At 43.3% G+C, this 20,028-nt stretch overlaps 1 protein-coding gene across 2 annotated transcripts in view; it reads left to right on the plus strand.

Moving 5' to 3' along the window:
• Positions 1-18,813: 18,813 nt before the first annotated feature.
• Positions 18,814-20,028, plus strand: part of CD2AP (CD2 associated protein) — an 86,445-nt gene continuing 85,230 nt past the window's right edge. For both annotated transcript variants that reach the window (XM_075497790.1, XM_075497791.1), the window contains exon 1: positions 18,814-19,025. In XM_075497790.1, coding sequence (XP_075353905.1) covers positions 19,022-19,025 — 4 coding nt within the window. In that variant the 5' untranslated portion in view covers positions 18,814-19,021. The remainder of the gene's footprint in view (positions 19,026-20,028) is intronic.

Consider the following 20,028-nt stretch of genomic DNA (forward strand, 5'->3'; position numbering starts at 1 on the left):
ATCTAATTAGTAACAGTCAAGGCAGATTTGTAAAGAATCAATTTTTCAACCAGTCTATGTATGGTGTGTAAGATGCTGAAATAAACTTTCCAGCCTAGATAGCATTGCTAAGGCTGCAGATGGAATAAGTGTGCTTGGTTTGGGAACAACACTTCAGAAAAGATGTAGACAATTCATTCATTTCTAGAAGAAACTTCTAGACAATTCTAGAAAAGAGAATGGGTGGAAAAGATTGTAACAACTTTTATATACACAAAAAGACTTCTGAAAAGAGGAAAAGAACTGTTCTTCCTGTATACTGCGAAGGGACATAAAATAATCAGCTTAAATTACAGAAATTACACTTGCACTAACATTTTGAAGTCCCAAGTGACTGAACTGTTCCAGCTTGTGTTCAGTGTAGTAAATTCTGTCCTCTTTCTCACTGCAAACTAGTCAAACACCTGCTCTACAATAACTGATTTGTTTACACTAAATGCTTTCCTTTGTTGGAAGTTGATCTGGCAAAAATCATTATGTTATACCTCAAACAGTGAGTCACTGAGCTTCCTCTTTAGGAGGACAAATGAGACATGGTTCACAATAAACTACAAATAATCCCTGCGGATCATGAGTTCTGATGGTTGGAAATCCTTGCAGACAATCATTTTAAAACTTCCTTCCTCTGTACAGAGGCTCCTTCTGAATAATAAAGAGTGGTACAGAACCAGGGTAAACATACTGTATTGCTGCTGGCAGAAGAATATCTTCCTATGAGTGCTCCACCATCAGTGGAAAAGCTCTTTTCTTTGAGCCTGCACACAAGAGGGTAGAAGATGGCAGAAATAGGGGTAAGGTAGTAGTCTGGGAATCTAAAGATCTCAGCTCGCTTTCCACAGCATGTTCCTAAGACAGATTTGCAAAGGCAAGTGGTAACAACTGACACTTCAGGAGCAGAACTCACAATGCCCAAATTCTCTGTGTGCTAAATGGGGAAGTTTCCAGATCAATGTTGGGATGGTAACCACCAGCAGGATGCTCACGATGGGGGTAAGAGCTCCCTGAAGGTCTCTCTTTGCTCTTTACCAAATGGTGGCTTCATAGATTCATGTGAAAAGCCAGAAAGCAATTCCCTAAGGGTCCCCAGTCCCAAATAAAGACACCCCCCCAGTCAGAAAAAGTGTTTCAGTTGCATGCAGTATATGTTTATGGGCTCATAAGGGCCCTACCTTAACAGAGGTGGAAATGGAGTCTCTGATGAGATGATCTAGTTAATTAGAGTACGGTAAGGTGGGAATTCAAAGCATTTCAGGAAAAAACTGCAACTGTAATATGAAATCTCCATCCTGGGCAAGAGATCTGGGCAGCGGGGTTCTTACAAAAGGCAGGCATTGCCTTCGGCTGTGTATGGGGGAACGCAACATTGTAGTGTACGTTACGCAGCTGGAGAGAATCAGCCCTGCCAAGGGTTGCCTAATTTCTAAATTCTAAGCAGCCCTTGGCCAAAAATTAGGTCCAGAGAGGTTTAATCCAGACAAGTGCTTACTGTAAAACATGTGAGTAATCCTGGGATTCACAGGTACCAGGTTCCCACTAAAAATGCTAAAAGCTCCGAAGCAGGCTGTGTACTTCAGATGTCCTTCTCAGTGCTAGTGAGGCTCTTCATTTTTTAAACATCATAATTTTAACTGAACTTGCTACAGCATGGAGCTCCCGGTAGTTAATTTTAGATTGCGCCACTGTGAACTGAAATGTGCCGTTCTGATGCGGCATGTGTGCAGTGTAGATATGGGGCAATTTACTGCTGTGGCCTGTTGCCATGTCACAATATTATTATCCCTTGGGAGGGAAACAATGTAGATTTATGACCTGCTTGAGTTCTTTGTTTTGGTTATTTTTTCCTGCCAGGTTATTTTTAGTGCAAAATTGTTCCAATTTATGTTGAGAACAGGAGAAGCTGAACTAAAACCGTGATCGGAAATGCTGCTGTGTAGGAGGGATGTTTGTGTAGACAACATGAGCCAGTGGTATGTTGTACTGCATAACCCTAAAGAAATCTCTAGAAAGCAGTATGTTACCTCTATTATCTTTAGATAGTCCCCAATCCAACCCACCCTGGCGTGAAGAAGCAGCTCCGCTGGCTGTGAATTTTAGCAGCTGCAGGATCAGACGCTTTGAAGCGAAATAGCCACTTTCAAGAAAAACCACATCTCTGTGTAAGGACATGAGCTAGCTGACAGTCCCTCCCCTTCCACTGCTTTTGAAGAACACGCAATATTCAAACCCTTAAATCACTTACAGGCTTGTATCCTCTGTTCAAGACATTTTACATCTCCCTGGGCTATTTGCTTTCAGAGACAGAACCATGGTGTTTCTCAGAAATTAATTAACAAATTCACAACCTCTTTTGGGTGGCTTGGGAAACAGCAGCATGGATGAATGCTCTGCTGATATGGTTCTAATGTTGAGCTGTCAGAGGTACAGGTACCTGACAGTTCTTGAAGCCTAATTATGGAGCACAACTTTCTCTGTTGCCCTCTGCCTGCTCCAAAGAGACAGCTGTGTTTCCTTCCCTTTAATGAAAGAGTGCTGTAATAATAGCTTGCAAATACTTTATCTCTGGAAGCAATTATTAGTCTTTTAAAAGCTGAGCTAACACTGGAGACATGTTTATTCTCCAAGTAGACACCCTGTATTTGAGCTATTAAATTTCTCGTTACTATTTTTAAAACAGCGTTGTGCAGTTGTGAATGCAAGTTGCTTCATCTGCTACAGAAAACACCCCAATTTTTTAATAAATTAACAAAAGGGAGTTAAGGGAGAGGTTTCAAGAGCAAAAAAATGTGTTGGGAAATCACCTTGATTCCAAATTAAATTAGAAATGTGCAATGTTGCCAGAAAGTCCCAAAGCCATAATGAGCTGTGTAACGCTCACAGCCCCTCTGCTCCCCTCCCACTGAGTGCCCTCCACTGTCGGTCTCCATCCCCCAGTGCCTGCAGCCTCCTGCTCGCTCCGCAGCCAGGAGCCTTCTGTCTGCCGCGGGACAAGGATGGCAGCAGCCACGGCCGGGGCTGTGACACGCTGGCCTCCACTGGCACTTTCTAATCCTTGCTATAGCACTGTAAATCTTAATCAAAAACGAGCTGTACAGACTAGAGCCAATCTCACTTAGTCTGCTTTTGTGTGTGGCCTCAGCAGGATTTTGTGCTCGGTTAATCATTGCCCCAGGTTCTTATGACAGTGATTACTCATTTGGTGGAGGTCACCATTGCAAGTGGCCGCTGGCAGGAGTCTGAGTCAGAGGCAGAGTCAAATTCAAGGGAAGTTGTTCTTTTCTGAATATGAGAGAGCTAAGGGACATGCAAGCTGGACAAGGTAGATTATTTCCTTTTTTTTCCAGAATGCAGGGGGTTTTTCCCCTTTCCCGGTGGAAGCAGGGTGTCAAATTCCTTCTCTAGCAATTATGAAACGTAGGTAGTGTGTCACACATCTTGTGTTCATGGCTATCTGCACAAGAAGTAATACCACACCTTTAAGAAGTGGCAGGATGCTGCCCCACATCCACAATGGGTGATATTGTTTGAATTTTGTGAAATGGTATCTCCTTCCCCCTCAAAAATATTGTGCTATTACTGTATGCTGTGACACTGTTAAGCCTGTGCATCAGTCTGATCTGGGCCTCTGTGGAGTTTCCCTCTCTCCTTCATTAACCCTCTGCAGATGACCTGGTCTCCTGAAGAGGACACAGGACCAGAGTAGGCTGAAGGCAGGCAGCGTGTGGGAAGCGTTAGAGCCACCTCCTCTCTGACACCACCCTTATACATTCAAGATCAGGGTGGACGGGGCTCTGAGCAACCTGATCTACTTGAAGATGTCCCTGTCCATTGCAGGGGGTTGGACGAGATGACCTTCAAAGGTCCCTTCCAACCCAAACCATTCTATGATTCTATATCAACCCAGTACAGCCCTCTCCCTCCACCCTTCCTTTGCTCCTTCCCCTGCTTGGACTCCCATTGACCCCTTTTTGCACCATCGCTCTTGTCTGCTTTGGCATTTTGGTAAAGAGAGGAAAAAGGACAGCAGATGGAAAATGGGGGTGCAGCTCCTCTCCCGGCCCTGGGCCTGCCTGGAGCAAAAAGCCACTTCTGGGATCCTACCACACAACAAAAGTACAAAACTGCTTCGTTGCTCCAAAAAGTCATGTAAGAATATAAAGCCAGTTCTTGCACAAAGTCAACGAGAGGTCTTCCCACTAAATTCAAAGGCAGCAGGATCAAGTCTGTACGAATAAAATGGGAGCTCCAACATCAAAGACAGGCAAAGAAAGGGCACAGCATGAGCTCATGGGATTGTTTACTACGTAACATGCTCTCCACATTTTTTATACCTTTTGCTTGGATCTCATTTTCCTTTGAACTCCAGACAACGTGCACATTTAGGCCCAAAACCATTCCCACTAAAATGAGTGGATGTTTTCTTACTAACAACAATGCAGATTAGATCAGTTCTTTAATCTCATGTTTTCCTCTTGAACACTATAATCAACTATTTTATGCTTGGTTGGATATAAAATTAACCCAGGCAAATTAGCTTTATTTCAGAACGTTGCGTAATCCAAACTATCTGATTTTGCTGGGAATACACCAGGGTCTTCTCATCCATAAAGGTGAATGTAGCCCAGATCTAAATGGCAAAACTGCACAGCTACTTTACTGTGAAAATATTGGATGAGGTGGGAGCATACACCATTTTGATAGATACTAAAGAGAGGCTACAGCCACTGGCACTTCTGCCCTGGGACAAATCAACAGTACAACACAGGGTATGCTGGTGAATCTGATTAAGGGTCTTCAGAAGAAAAATCTGCTCAAGAAAACATTTTAAAGATATGAAAAACCTCAACAAGAAAAACACCCTTGGCAACGTGAACCACTCACAGTCACTATTCCAGTTACTCTCTGCCTGTTACCGTCTGCCTCAGTCCTCTCCTATCGGCAGTGTTTTCTTTGAGCACATGTATAGCGTATGTAAGAGTCAGAGCTCTTCTATCTTGTAAAATAAAGGTCTCAAAAGTAGTGGGAAGCTTGTGAGTAGGTCCTCGTGACACTGGAAGGGAGACAGACGCATTATGTAATTTACAGGAAGTGCTTTTGGGAGCTTTGCAACTCCAATTTCTATAAATATCTGTTGTAGAAAAAACACAGGAATGCAAAAGAAGCTTTGTCAGAAAAACAACGATACACTGTCGTAGGGAAATAATGTTACTAGACTCTGCAATAAGAACTACACTCTGAGGCTGTTGGTTTGTATTTTGAAGGAGGAACCTACAGCCTCCAGATCCTACTGGGCTAAACTCCGCTTTTCTAAAATCTGCCTGTGGCTGGATCCCTCTTGTTTCATTAAGTCCTTTCGGTTCTCTGCCTGGGCTGAATTAGCACTGCTTTCTTGTACTTCTTGGAATAAAGTTTGGTCCTCGGCAGAATTGTGGCCCCACGTCATTTCCCACAATTTGGATGCAAAGCTTTTTGTGGACAGGTGTTGCTTTCACAGCACTTAGCATAGCTGCAGCCTTTTGCCAACAGCCAAGTAAATCATAAAAGTACTATCAGCTTTTCTGCAATACTCCTGGAAGGCCCTGGTTGGCAGCTGCAAGGGCTGGCTTTGATTATCTCTGAAGGTCTGTTGTGAAGATTGGTTTGAGCCCCAGCCCAGACACCTGGGAAAATTTCCTTTCCCATCACAATAATGAACCACAGTGTTTAAAATGATAGCAGCTTATTAAAGGTGGAGAAGAAAAGATAAAGAGAATAGCATGTAATGACCGGGTGCACTTTTCCCAAAGTCAAACAATAAACAAAGTAAAACAATTTGAAGTCTTCCTCTATAATTTCATGGCAAGCAAACTGCAGGCTGGCTTGTGTCTCCAGTACTAACACCCCACTGGCAGCCTGTGAGCCCCGTCTCCTCTCCCAGGATAAAAAAGCTGATGCCTGAAGTCTGAGCTGCCCTTCAGCCAACCTGAGCTCCTTCTCTCTTCTGGCTCCTCTAGCGAACTGTCCCTTTTTGATCATTACTCCTCTTCTTCAAGACCCAATTTTCCCAAAGGATCCTTTTAACTCTGGTTCCTTCTCTCTTTTTTTTTAATGTATACTTTCATGCCCCAAAGCTACAAGCTATGTGAAAGATCAGACAGACCAGTCCCTCCAGTCCTGTTTTGGCTTGGTTGATTGGCTCAGGTTTTTCTTGTGTTATAGTAACTGTGTAATTTCCTCTGCTTTAACATGCCTGTTTGGGTTTTTTTAACAGAAATGCTTCAAATATGAAAAACTTAAATGAAAATCCAACATCTTTCAGATGCCTGACTCAAACATGCCTGTTAATCCATTTCCCTAGGTCCCTTCCCTGCTACCAGACTCCAGCTGTTTGCTCCCTCCTTCCAGGCTGCCATCCTTTTAGAGCCTTCTGGATGGGGTTCCCCTTCTCCTTTAGGTCTCAACCATCAGGCTTATGGCTCAGAGGCTTAAGTCAGATCTAGCTGATACAAAGACTATGTATGAGGTAAGTTTCCGCTTAAACGCTTATGCTCATTTCCTGGAAAAGACATTTGTTTGCCTGGCCTGTGTTTGCTGTATCAGCCTTCCTTATCAGCCTTCTCCTCCTTCTGACCTCAGGCTCCTGTCTTTTCATCTTCTCTCAGGTTTACCTCTGTGCCTGCAGCTCCTTTCCCTTCCCAGGCCATGGACTTTCTATTCTTCTACTCTGGTATTGCCCCTCTGCTGCTTTGATCAGGCTGGGCTCCGATGTCCGGACTATCTGAAATCAGCTATGGAAGTTACTATATGAAAACCAGGTGATTTATAAAATAACCTGTTAGACAGTCAAAAATAGAGGCAACTAAAATATATTTGTGACTGTTATAACCTCTTTGGGGAAATTACTTGAGTGGGTTTTCAAGGCAACAGGTATGTAGCTAGTGCTCCGAAAACAAGTACCATCTTAAAGCCTATTACAAAGAAGATTATGAGCATCCTCTACACATAGACAAGATACACAGAACAAACCTGTGGATTAAATACCATCTCTTTTGCAAACAGTTTTACAGAATTAAATAAAATGGATACACAATTTAAACAAAAATAAATAGTGTATGTGAAGGTGAGGAGGAGGAGAAAAAGTGTTATGGGCCAAGGGAGAATAAGCTCTGCTTTCAAAAAAACCCAAATACACACGAAAGGAGACAAAGTAGAGGAATGGGAGACAGAGGACTGCACAGGGCAGTGCTGTTGTACTTACAAAAATAAGTAAATGGAAGGAACAAGGATCTTGTCTTCTAAGACAAGGAGTTACCATATAAAAAAGACATCATGGTTCCTGTTTTCTTCTGTCTCCCTCCCTGTAAACACAGCCTGGGAGCACAGAAGAATGGCATTACTACATCTCACACATCATCATTTCCAATGGAAGTTACAATGCTGTTATCACATACAGCCATGACACTCACGCTACTACAGCTTTCTTCACGGACCCTGTAGAGTAAAACTCCAGAGCTTCTTTCAGTTAGACACATTCGGTGTCTGTTTGCTGTCTTTGGTAGAGGTAAAATTCAACCCTGTGCATATTTTATGTGCCTTGTAATAATACCCACTCTTTCATTGCAGAAGAGGCATTCTATTGCCCTCCTATGACACTTCTTTGGGATTGCAGCTGGAAGATGTGTCGTTGGGACTTCCCTTTGTTTCCTCACTATGAACTAGACACTAGTGACAGATGCTGGATTGGCAGCCCCACAGAAACAGATACTCCAGGCCACCAGCTTGCACAAATGGTGATAGTTCAAGTGTCTGGCTTCTTTATGGCACCTATCACTTTGCTGCTAGACCACACAAGTTAATCAGCAGCTGTCAAATAGCACTGTTCAAGCATTCCTTCTGGGCTGGGGTGGTAACTCACCTGGTTAATGTCATGGGAGCACAGCCAAAGCTGATACAAGATTTCAGTTCCTTATTTCAGTCTTTTTTTTTTCTTTCCTTTTAGGGAAGGAGAGATAGCTGCACTCCTTATTGCAGGTCTGCACCTCTACCTGCCTCTTTAGGGATGCCCTTCTGACAGTCTGAAGAGTGTCTTTCTTGAAAAGGAGAGGAACAGGGTGAAAGCAGGACCATGATAACCCACTGGAGAGAGCAGTTACCTAGCTCATTGTGATCTTTATACTGCCACCACCAGTACTCAGATTTGGGAATGCTAAGCTTGCTCTGGCATCTGTGTGCTACATTGCAGTCACTCCTAAATATTTGGATTTGTTTGTGAAAGGCAAAATGGTAACAGTGAAGCCCATGCTGTAGAAAGCATTGTATCAGCCTATAAAAGTACACAGGTGCCTGTGCCCTCTGCTTCTCATGGAATGATAAGAACTTGACCCTTGTGTATAGAACTCCTAAAAAATAAACATATATGTATATAAATACAGCACATGCATGCAAACATACATTTTATATATATAGTTGTGTGTGTGCATACATGAACTTAGGAAATGTAATCAAGTCCTTTTCCCTGCTAGTAAAGCAAATCACATAATAATAATAATCCATTACGTAAAATGAGCAAGCTTCATCCTAAGAACCGTTAATGTCGTTTCTCTCCAAACTCCTGTGTGAATGTTGTTCCTGAATATCATGGCTGTGCTCTGCAGTAATATTTCCTTTCTGATTTCCACTCTAAGCACATCCACTGCCATATTGTGTCCATTGACTCTGAGCAGTGTTGCTTGTAAGCTTTAGTCATTTCCTCTCCCTCAGATCTGCCTACGGATGTATTTACAGAGAGCAAACCCCTCCCTTCTCAGTCTTTGTTTTGTGAGGCTAAACAACCGCTTTCAGACTGCTCACACTCCAATATGGTTCAAATGGCCCTTTTCCGTACCTATTCCAAGCTGAATTTACTCTTCTTGAATGTGGTCTTTGCATTAATTTTTCAAGAGTAGGTCTTACTAGTTAAATGATGGCATCAACATTTCCCTATATAATGGAAACACTTCTCCTGATAACATATTTGTCATTTTTGTGGCTGCACCATGTTAGTGGGTACAGCCAATTACTACTTGGATTTTTCTTCTCAACATCTATCCTTTCGAACAAGTAACTTCTCGCCATTAGCTTAACACAGAACCAGTGCAGGACCTTGCTCTTTGAACTACTGTCTTTCTCACCAAGCGGCTTAAAAATAGGAGCATAGTTGGATTAGGCCAGTATTTTATTACTTTCTTTCCATTTCAAGACTTCCTCTTTAAGCAGCTGTGTCTAGGTCTTGTCTCACTTTTGGGTATATGAAGCAATCTCCAGAAACATGAACTAAATCTAGCTCTAGATTGTCCAAAATGCACTGTTGATTTCGTTTGCAAAGGAAATATTTTAATAGCAGAACGGAAAGGCAAAAATAATACAGAGATGCTGCAAGAGGAATATGTACCCATCTACTCTAATGATGACATTCGCTTTATCAAACTTTAGTCATTGAAGTCTAAGTTGTGTGGTTTCCCTCTACAACCACCAGAAAGATGCTGGCACCTCTCCAGGGTTTTTATCACTCATATTTTAGGCACTTACTTGAGGATCTGATGAACTGTTTCCTATCAGTGCCTGCTTCTTCCTTTCAACAGATTGTCAAATGAATCCGCATCAGCAGAGCAGCTGAAGCATGCAGCTAAAATCAGGTGAAATGAGCCCCCCTTCACTGTGTATCTTAAAATTCAAAAGAGTATTCCAGTCAGTGACTGAAATGGCTGGGTACATGAAGTATGCCATGCTGCATTTTCTAAAAATTACAGGTGCACATTAGCACTTTTCTGAACATTATTGCAAGGGTGGTTTTCATGCATGGGTGCTCCTGTGTCCCTTTTGACCACTAGCTCTAGAATAACTAAAGGTTCCAGCATAACACAGGAGTAGGGCTAGTCAGCAAGAACGAAAAACGCTGAGGTTTTGGCACTTTGCTTTTTCATGCACTGAGAAGAAAACAGATCACAGAGCAATCACCTGGGATGTCAGAAAACTGTATAAAAGAACTGCACTCCCTAAATCCAGTCATTACTGACATGTCATGAGACAAATATAAACTCTGAAACAAAAACATAGGATGTTTGAAACTTTTTTTTTTTCAAACAAGTGTTTTCCAGAATGTTTATTACAAGAATTGCTGTAGTTTTAAATTGGAACAAAAATAAGTTTTGGAATTCTGATTTCCCACGAGAGAGCTCTGATTAATTGCTGTAGAAAATGGCTGAGACAGGAAATTGCCTCTGACCAATCCTATGTTACTGTCTGTCCTTATATTAGAGCGATCCTGTTTTCTAAGAGCTCACTCTGAAAAAATACAGTCTCTTAGCAGACCGGTGTGTCTAAACAAAACTATTGTTTTCGCTCTTGTTTGTGACAAAAGATCATGAAGAGAGATTGGGAGTTCCGGAGTACGGCAGGAGCTCTGGAACAATTATAAATTGGAATTTCTATAAAGGAAGGAATTTGATGTGAAGGGCCAAGTCATAAGGATTAATTAGATTCAAGAAGGGATGCTGACTTTCAAGTAGTCTGGGCTGGAAATAACACAGATGGAGAAGTGAAAAAGAATAGAAAACATCGTGTCTGCAAACTGTTCTCTGAGTGGGTGTTTTTGGGAGGGTGCCAGTTGAAGGATTTAACTTTTGGTAGGAAAGGTATGAACTATCCACGCCTATATCTATGGGTAATCAACTCACAAATTGGCTGATCAGTTAATGTTGCTTCCTTAGAAAAAACACTGAGGTTTGTGAGTATATTGGGTGATACACTTCTGGCGACTCAGATAGCGTGGCTAGAGTACATTCCCCTTTTCTGTCACACATCCCCCTCTGCACCTTCTGGTGGGCAAATACGAGTCCAAACAATGCAACAAACCATTCTGTATAATTAATTTCTTTGCGGTTTTTCTCTGACTGCACACAAAAAGCCTACAATTCTTTGTACCTTAATCGGGAAAAGTAGAAATAATCTCAGTTCACTGTCCCACCTAAAATGGGAACTGAAAAATATTTTACTTGTCAAGACATAAATCCAACCTTCTGTTTGCCTCTCTAACTTCATTGTCTCTGAAAGCAGAATAGGAGCTGCTTTTCCTTCTTCAGGTTGAGATGTTGATAACTGTTAAAGTGGAAATACAGAGTAAAAATTTCCACTTGTAGCCACTAAGTGAAACAGAAAAGTCATCTTCTGCTGTTTTTGTGGGACTATGCTCTGGTAAAATGAATAATCCCCAACACTTTAACTTTTCAGCAGGAAAAATATAAAGCAATCAGGTGCTTCTGAACTGCTCAGTCTGTTGTTAGGCTGCACTTTCTGCCTCTCTAGAAAACCTGATGTGCATTGCTGGCAGCAGGCATCAATGCCCCGAGGGAGAGGATATACAAGCCTGCAGGAATGTAGATAAATATCTAAGTTCTTACTCTGCATGACAACAACAACAAAAAAAATCAGTGAAAACCTCCAAAGCTCTGCCAAGGGGCCCTTCTTCACAGTCACAAGTAGCTTACTAAGATGAAAGCCAACCCTTCTAATTGAAAATATTTCCTATTTATTAGATCCAATCACAAGTCTGACTTTTTTAACAAACAAAATTGATAGGGTTTGGTTTGTCTGGGGATGGGGAGGGAGAAATGTGTGTCCTTTCTTGATCTAGGCAATGTTTTCTCTGCAGTAATGCCTAATGGGTTTGTCAGTTATAATTTACTTGATGACTTTCAGAACCTAAAATGCAGGTAACCAACTCTTTTGTAAAATTTAGTAGCTTGCTGGGAATAGTTACACACCTTACAGAAGCATCTACTGATTAGAGCAACACATCCTAGAGTTCAGTTAGTGTAACTGAAGGTGAGGGTGTGTAACTGTCAGGGGAAGTAATATTTTATTATAGAATTTTCTAAACAGTGGGTATTTGGTCAACTCTGGTTATTCCACAGATGTACAGACTGCCCCTTGGGAATGCTATTTTTAAACTCAAAAGCAGCTAAACAGCACTCACAAAAAGGCTGCCACTTTCAAGAAAATTAGTGACAATCTTACGTTGTTTGAGAATGAAGAGAGAAGAGGCATTGTGTTAAGCTTAAAGCATGAAGTGATAGACAAGTATGTTTGCACTCCTTTGTCTTGAGCTCTCTATCGAAGACTGTGATATTGATGAAAATGCACTACTCATTGCATTGTCAGCTTAGAAAAATCAATACAGGAAAATGTGAACATATGGGTAACTCCACATCCCTTTCTCCAAAGGCTCCCGAGAGTCCCCTATAGCACATTACTATAGAGAATATTGTGTCTTCATGTCCTGGAGCTTGCAGAGTGTGGCTTTGCTGTACTTCCATTAAAAAAACCCAAACAACACAACAAAACCACAAAAAAAACCCCAAGGCAATCATACTCAAAATAGTTCCCTGAGTGCAAGTAATATGTGCAGAGTTTCTGCATCTGATCAGTCTTTTTGGTGATAGACTGGTTTTATCTGGAAATTTAAAAATTATAGTTGAACATAGTTTAATTGCAAGCCCAAACTGCTCTGAAGACAATTCCCTGCTTTAAAAGGTTCCTGCTGGTTTTGGAAGCTGAACTGACTGAGCAAAACCATGAGATGAGCACTAGAACTAGCACAAGAGCGAGACAGCCAGAAGCAGAAGTTCAGCGTCAAAGAGTGAGACTTGCCAATTGCAGTGGCAATAACTCAGCTGCTTTTGGCACGACGCTTAGAGCTGTACAGGTATCAGTGACTTCCATTTGAACATAAGAGCACTTTCAGTTGACACCATCATCTTACCTGTGGCACACAAATGCACCCCAATACATAACGCATTACAGCGATACAAGTATTCAGGATGATGTATCAAATGCTTTAATAAAACTCACTACCTTTTGAGCAAACTTTATATCTTTAGATCATTGCAATTAGGACTACATGGCTGTTACTAATGGAGCAAGGGAAAAATTACATTGCCAGTACGTTTTGTGTGAAGTTGTCTCTGCAGAGAAAAGGCTTCTTATGCCCGTCTCGGAGCACATGTGAGAACTGTTACAACAACAAGCAGTTTTTCCTTTACTTTTATTTTGGTAAGACAAATCGGCTGAAGGCCACAGCTGTTGATTTATTCAGATGCTGAAGGAAACCATTAGCCCATTGGACCCTGAAGATGAGATTTCTTTGTGCTAGATGTTAATATAAGGAAATCCCAAACAGTGGCTGCCAAAGGGACTTAATACATATGCCAAATGTACCTAAAAGGGAAGCAGGAAGGTGGTTGCTTATTAGAGAAAAAATAAATATGCCAGTGAAAAGGACAGTTTGCTTTTTTCCTACTTCTTAAGTACAGTGTGATGTACTACAACCAAACTGTGGAGATGAAAACTCTCCTTTATTTAAATCAAATAGAGTATCTTTGAAACTACATGTATGGTTACACATATGGTTATACTGTTAAGGACTACATGTCCATGTGAAATGTTTTTTATCAGCATGATGCAGACAGAGCTTCTCCACAAACTCCCTGCTGTTTGCAGCTTTGTATTAATTAGTTGTAATAGCCACTATAAACAAATTGAATCCTCAGAAGAGATGTCAAAGAAAAAAACATAATAGCTGCCATCATGGTAGGTAACTACTCTTTCAGATTACTGTTATAACGGCTTCATGGCAGAAACATGATTAATTGTTGCCTCTCCTTAGCCTGAATTTCAGATATACCTCCCTCTCCCCCAATTCTTTTCTTTCAAGATTCAACAGTTACAAGTACTTTATTTCATACCTGTGCAACAGAAGTGACTTTTCTAATACTTTGTTCAGGACTTTTAAAGTATTTAGTACTGGGCAAGCTGTCATCTATAATAATGTTTTCATCAACATTAGGTCCTATTTGAAGGACGTATTTTTATACAACATGAGGCCACAGAACTGAAACTTGTCCTGGTTCCCAGTCTTGTGCTCAGCCCAGTACTATGGATTAAGGCATAGGAGTTCTTGGCATGAGGCAAAGGAATAAGACAAGGGAAAAAACAGTACTTGCTAGTCAAGGCTAGAACTGATTCTGGAGAAGAGAACGGGATTGACTAAAGAGGTTGATAATAATGGAGGAAATAGATCAAGAGTGGTTAAACTTGGAACAAACGACAGAGGAATTTGTTTCCGCTGGCTGATGTTCCTCAACCTTTTCAACCAAGAACTTAACCAATAAACAACAAACCATTTTTGTGGTGTTGCTACAACAATTTCCAGTTAAAGACAAATAAAATTAGGATAAACTTCCAGTGTCCATATTATTTCCCTCATTTTGGTTGCTTGCTTGTTTGATGTGTGAGAATGCGTGTGTAGCTGGTTTAAAAAGCCATTTTCAATTATTTTGCAGACCAGCTGCTGAGTTGTCTTAGATCATCATCGATCCACACTCCACTGTTTGAAAAATATAGCACTAGTGCATGATTCTTTCAATAGCCTGAAAACTGGCACTCCAAATTCCTTAGTATCACCAGCTGTCTGTAGTGACACAGTATTTCATCCTCCTTTAGCAATAATCCACAAGAAAGACTACAACTAGTTGCTCTTTACCTGGATGGAGGGAGCTGTGCTGTAGTTGCAAAGGGTCCAGCCTTTCTGAGAGCCCTGCGTAGCTGTTAAGATGCTGCATAATAGAGTGTCTGTAGGGGAGCAGGAAGAAAAGAAAGACAAAGTTGGTTTTGCTTCTTAAAATAATGCAACCCCCCCCAACAGTTAAAAGAAATAATAGGATTAAATGTTAGTGTGCAAGCTTAATTTGCCCCCTCCTTGAAAATCTACATTTTGATACAGTTTTTATTTACAAAACAACTGCTCTGTGTTTTTATATTTTCTCTCTTTTTCTTTTAAAAGAGTCCTGCCTCATTCTGTGGAATAAGCAGATTCACTCTCCACTAAGCATGTAGTGAAGGGAAAAATACTGTGCGTGCTGGATGAATATTTTCCCACAGTTGGTATTTTTTAAAATGAAATATATCTGCTGCTTCTTCAAACCAGCAGAGGGAGTTTCCTCATCTAAATAATTTTTTAACTTCTGAAAGACAAACCTGTCTTTTTTTTAGTAATGGTATGAGCTACCTAGTAGGAGCTGCTACTGAAAACAAAAGGTGAAATTTTACAATCAAGACTGTTTAACTCCTCAGCACTAGAGGCTGTATGCTTCCAGTCAATTTTTACGGGTGTTATTGTGCAAGAAGTTGCTGTCATGAAAAATGCAATAGAGTATTAAAAGCATAAATATTGACTTGGCTGGAATGTTTGGGAGCGAACTATTTGGTTAAAGTAGAATGTACAATTACTGCAGTGCATGTGCTGCTCAAATGTGCATGAAACCATGACTTGGTAACAGCTGACGTGATTTTTGTTTGAAAAAAAATCATCAGTTCCTTTATTTTTTTGCACTCTAGGGAGAAATTCTGAAAGTTCCGGGTTTAGGTTTCTTTATTTGGAAGTAATGGAGTAATTTTAAGATTACCACAGTGGCAAAAAAGTTCAAGTGAAATGTTCACTGTAGCACTACTAGGAAGAGTCTATCATTATTCCTAGTTTCTTTCTGAGAGGAAAAAAAGCATCTCCAGTGGTGACAAATTGTATCATTCTTATTTTATGTTATAAACCTACATACCAGGCTCTATACAATGATCTCTCTTGTAAAGTAAAATGATAGCAGTTACTGACGTTAACAGTGAATATTTTCTTGATCTGTGAACATGTCACAACTCTTCCCTTCTCAAAAGCAAGCAATAAATTCATATATTCCATTAAGCTCAGTCATAAAAGCATTTAAAATGCTAATCTTCCATTTTTAAAGGTTTTGTTGAACAAATTCCACCTTGGGAGAAAATAACCACAGTTATTTTGGGGAACCTAATTGGGTTTGAAAATACTCTGAAACAAATATGTACTTTCATAATTCCATAGAGTCAGAATATCGATGCTCTACCTTCTGCTTGAACTGAAAGAAATGATTGAGTAAAAAGCAAGATCCCTGTATATCAATCAGTATAACAGCAAGGCTGTATTTTCAAAGGACTGCATAAATACCAATCATTGCATAATACCCAAGTGAAAATGGCTAATTAAACGTTTTCAGCTTTTATTGAAGTGGAAAGTGAGGGAGGAACTTATTGTAGGTGATTTAGAAGGTAATTATTGGTAAATAAGCATTTAGCACATGACATAAGACATAAAGCTTATAGAAAAGAAACGAAATAGGCACATGACTTAACGGTTGAGCCATAATAGTTAATCATTAATAACCTAGCACAGATGTATTTTCCTTATATGTATTATAATTGCCGACTCATATAAGAATGCTAAATATGGGTCCCTATGCTGCTTTGAGTTACACATGAGAGGACTCTTGCATTTTTGCAAAACTCACTGCAGCAAAGTCTTGTCAAACTCAGTGAAGCATGAGGCAGATACATCTGTTCAGTGCCACATAACTCACGGACCAAAGCCCCAAAGAAGGACCAGCTTTACACATGGGCAAAACAGAAAATTGTACAGGCCTGCAGATGATGGATTCAGCAGCATTGCAGCCAGTTGTCCAGAGAAAAAAAGACTTTTGAGCTCAGTGGCCACAGGGGCTTCCTCAGGAACCATCCCATTTCCGCCTCACTGGTACTGAAAAGGAGATGGAGGCTAAAGCACAGGACTGGATGGATGCTGGTGCACTATCACCAGAGCAGATGGGCTCTGAATAAAATTCAGGTTTTGTAGTAGGACTGCTAAAAGGCTTTGAGCCAGCCCCGGCCACAGTTATCAAGACACATAGAAATAAAAGAGAGTGAAGTTAAAGCCAGCGTCTTGCTAGTTCACAAAGAACCACGACCCATCGCTTTGCTCTCCAGCATGTTCTAGACTGAAGAGAGGAGGGCAAATGTAACTTTATGTCAGCATGAGTATTCAGGGCTGATCCAAAGGTAGTAACGATGCTGAAATAAACTGGAATGAGCTTTTGCACTAGTTCAGACCAGCTTCCTGAAAGAAGGCTACATGGAGCTCTTTCAACTCTCTGTAAAGGCGTACGCTATGAATATCTTATTTCTCAACCCTCGTTCATGCATACTTAGCCTTGTGGCAGGGTTTAAAAAGGTAAAAATTGCTACATCAGATCAAATTTATAATTCCTCTCACCTTTTATGCTTTTTTTAGCAGGTAGCTCTTCAGAGGAAGTGGAAAAAACTATACAGAAGACAGATGAGGATAATTCATCCTCATGGAAGTTATTTTCTGAATTTTTGCGAGAGTGACTTTGAGCTCTAAGGATGATGTTTCCCTTCAGTCCCAAATCTCCTCTTGCTATTAACTATTGTAAATCTGGGGATGCTGGGAGGTTGTATTTTTATAAAAAATAGATTCTCCTTTTAAGGGGAGTATCATGGGGCCATTTATCAGCATTAAATGCTAGACCTGCTTCAAGGAAATTCTGACTATCACTGTATGTTTCCAGTTCTGCTGTTGGAAGAAATGGAAGCACAGTCTGCCTCAAAGTACAGCGAAGAAGATAAAATATCATTAATACAATATGGTACATGCTGGTTTACACCCTCAGACTTCACATTTTGTCTTCAGCACTCATTTTCTGTTTATATGCCATGAGAAAGATGCTAAGCAAAAGCTGACTCCTGGAAATACTTGACATTCTTTTTAGGCTAATTTTGTCCTGAGCTTGGCTGAAATGGCTCATTTTGAACCACTCATAAAAGGATGTCTGCAGCAGGGAAGACAGAATATTTTCATTTCAGAGAGCCCTGCTGTGTTATATTGCCTGATTTTCATCAAAACCAGCCCATGCTTACTTGTCCTTTTGGCCTCAGGGTCACTGTTTTTTCTTTAAATTGGTTTGGTTCTATAAGTAGTTGTTTTCACTCATTCCCAAGTTTCCCACAAAAACCTAAACAGTGGCAGCCTGACATAGCTTTGAACGCTTTCCTCCTTTCTAAAGTACATCATAAGTAAAAAAAACAACAAAAAATACCCCTACCCTATAAACTCTCCAAAAGCAATGCACAAGCCCACAAACATGCCCATGAGGTTAGCAGCCCCCATGGCCAAGGGGACATGGCCGCTTTCCTCCCCAGGCCCCCCTGCATGCACCCGTGCCACCTTCCTTGAGCCAGGAAGAATGGCCTGGCCCCTGCAGCCAGAACCGACCCCAAATCTCAAGACTTCTCTGGCAAAAAGGGGCCTCCCGAAACGATTCCAGGGCGGGTGGCTTTGGGCAAGGGCTAGAGCCAGGAGGCGGCAGGGGGAAGAGGTGGGGAAGCCCCTGGTTGCAAGAGGCAGCCCGAGGGCCTCAGAGGGCCGGGGTTTCGATGAAGGGCTGTAGAGCCGTGAGGCAACTCCTTCCCGCGGGGGAGCTGTGGGGGCGCGGGCTGAGGGCAGGGCCCCCACCCCGTGCGGGAAGGGGAAGGGGGCACCGCTCCCCTGAGGCGGGGGTCTCCTCAGGGGGGCCTGAGGAGAAATGACTGCGGGGCGGGCGGGACACGCGGCACAACACCCGCCTGGGGCAGGGGGAAGCGGGCCGGCAGCGGGGCCGCCCGCTCCTCCCGCCGGCGGAGGAGGACCGTGCGCCGGAGCAGCGGCCGCTGAGGGAGGCGGCCCCGAGGACCGGCGGCACCGTCCCCGCGCGAGGCGGGGCACGGGCGGTGACGTCATCCCGCCTGGCAACGGCGGCGCGGCGTGGGGGCGGTGGCGCTCGGCTCTCGCGGGATTTGGCGACCCCCGCGGCGGGCGGGGTGGGGCGGGGCGGGGCGGGGGCGGTGCCGCCGGTGCCGGAGCTCGCCTGAGGCGAGGCGCGGTGGTGGCGGGGAGCGACGGGACGGGTCCGCGGCTGCTTCTGCCCTGGGCCGCCGGCGGCTCGGAGCAGCCCCTTTCACGCCCGTAGCGGCACGGATGGAGCTGCCGTGCCCGGCTTGAGCGCGTCGGCGGGACCCGGAGCCGCTCCGCCGAGCCCGGGCGGGCGGGCGCAGCATGGGTGAGCGCGGCGGGGCAGGGCTGCCGCGGCGGGGGGCGGCGAGACCGGCCCCTTCTTCCCGCTCCCCGGGGCCGCCCCCGCCGCCCTTTGTCTGCGGGGGAGAGCGCGGACGTGGGGTGCCCGGCAAGCGCCGCCGCTTCAGGGCAGCCCCCGAAATCCCCCGGGGAGGGAGCGTTGCTGGCACCCGGTGCCTTCGCAGGAGGTGGGGGCCGGTGGGGGTCGGAGGAGCTGCCGCGGGTGCCCGGGCCCGGCGGGCGGGAGCTGGCGGCGGCAGGTGCCCGCAGGTGCTTGGGTAAACGCTTCCTTCTCGGCGGGGCAGGGAGAGGCCGGGGCCGCTCCCTCCTGCCCGGCCTGTCCCGGGGGGCAGCGGCGGGGGCTCGGGGCGGGAGGAGGTGGGCGGCAGCGCCGGGGGTTACGTGGTTTTCGGTGGGGAGAGCGAGGTTTAAAGCCGTATAGCGAACCCTGATCCGGTGCTGGTTGGAGGGAGCGTGGTTGGAGCGGCTTGGTGAAGAGTAAAAGTTGTTCTGATTAAATCCAGCCCTTTCGGACTTTTTTTTACCTAGCTTCAGTTTGAGCTGCGCCTTCACCCATTTCTCCACCAAGGTGTTGGCTTAAAAAAAGCAAGCGTACAATGATTCAAAGTATTCCTATTTTCATAACGTGCCAGTTCAGGTTTACACTCAAACCGGTCAGTTGTACTGGGTCTAATTTTTAATGTAAGGGCGTCTGCATAGGGAAGTATGGAAGTGTGACTTAAACACCACTCTTCAGACCCCTCTTTCCTGATTCAGAGTTCCTCTGCTGGAGTCCAAAATGGTCCATTGAGTATTTTGTCTGCCTTGGTTATCTCCACTTGTATTGCATCCCTTGCTTCGCTGTCCGGTATAACATCAGCTGCAATGTACTTCTGGAGGGGTGCGTGAAACAGTGGCTTTTGTGTGTTGTGTGAAGAGGTGTGTGTGCGCTTACGCTGCTCTGTGCAGACGTGCTGTGTTTGAGCGCA

This window comes from Mycteria americana, chromosome 3, assembly GCF_035582795.1.
Source record: "Mycteria americana isolate JAX WOST 10 ecotype Jacksonville Zoo and Gardens chromosome 3, USCA_MyAme_1.0, whole genome shotgun sequence".
Taxonomy (NCBI): Eukaryota; Metazoa; Chordata; class Aves; order Ciconiiformes; family Ciconiidae; genus Mycteria; species Mycteria americana.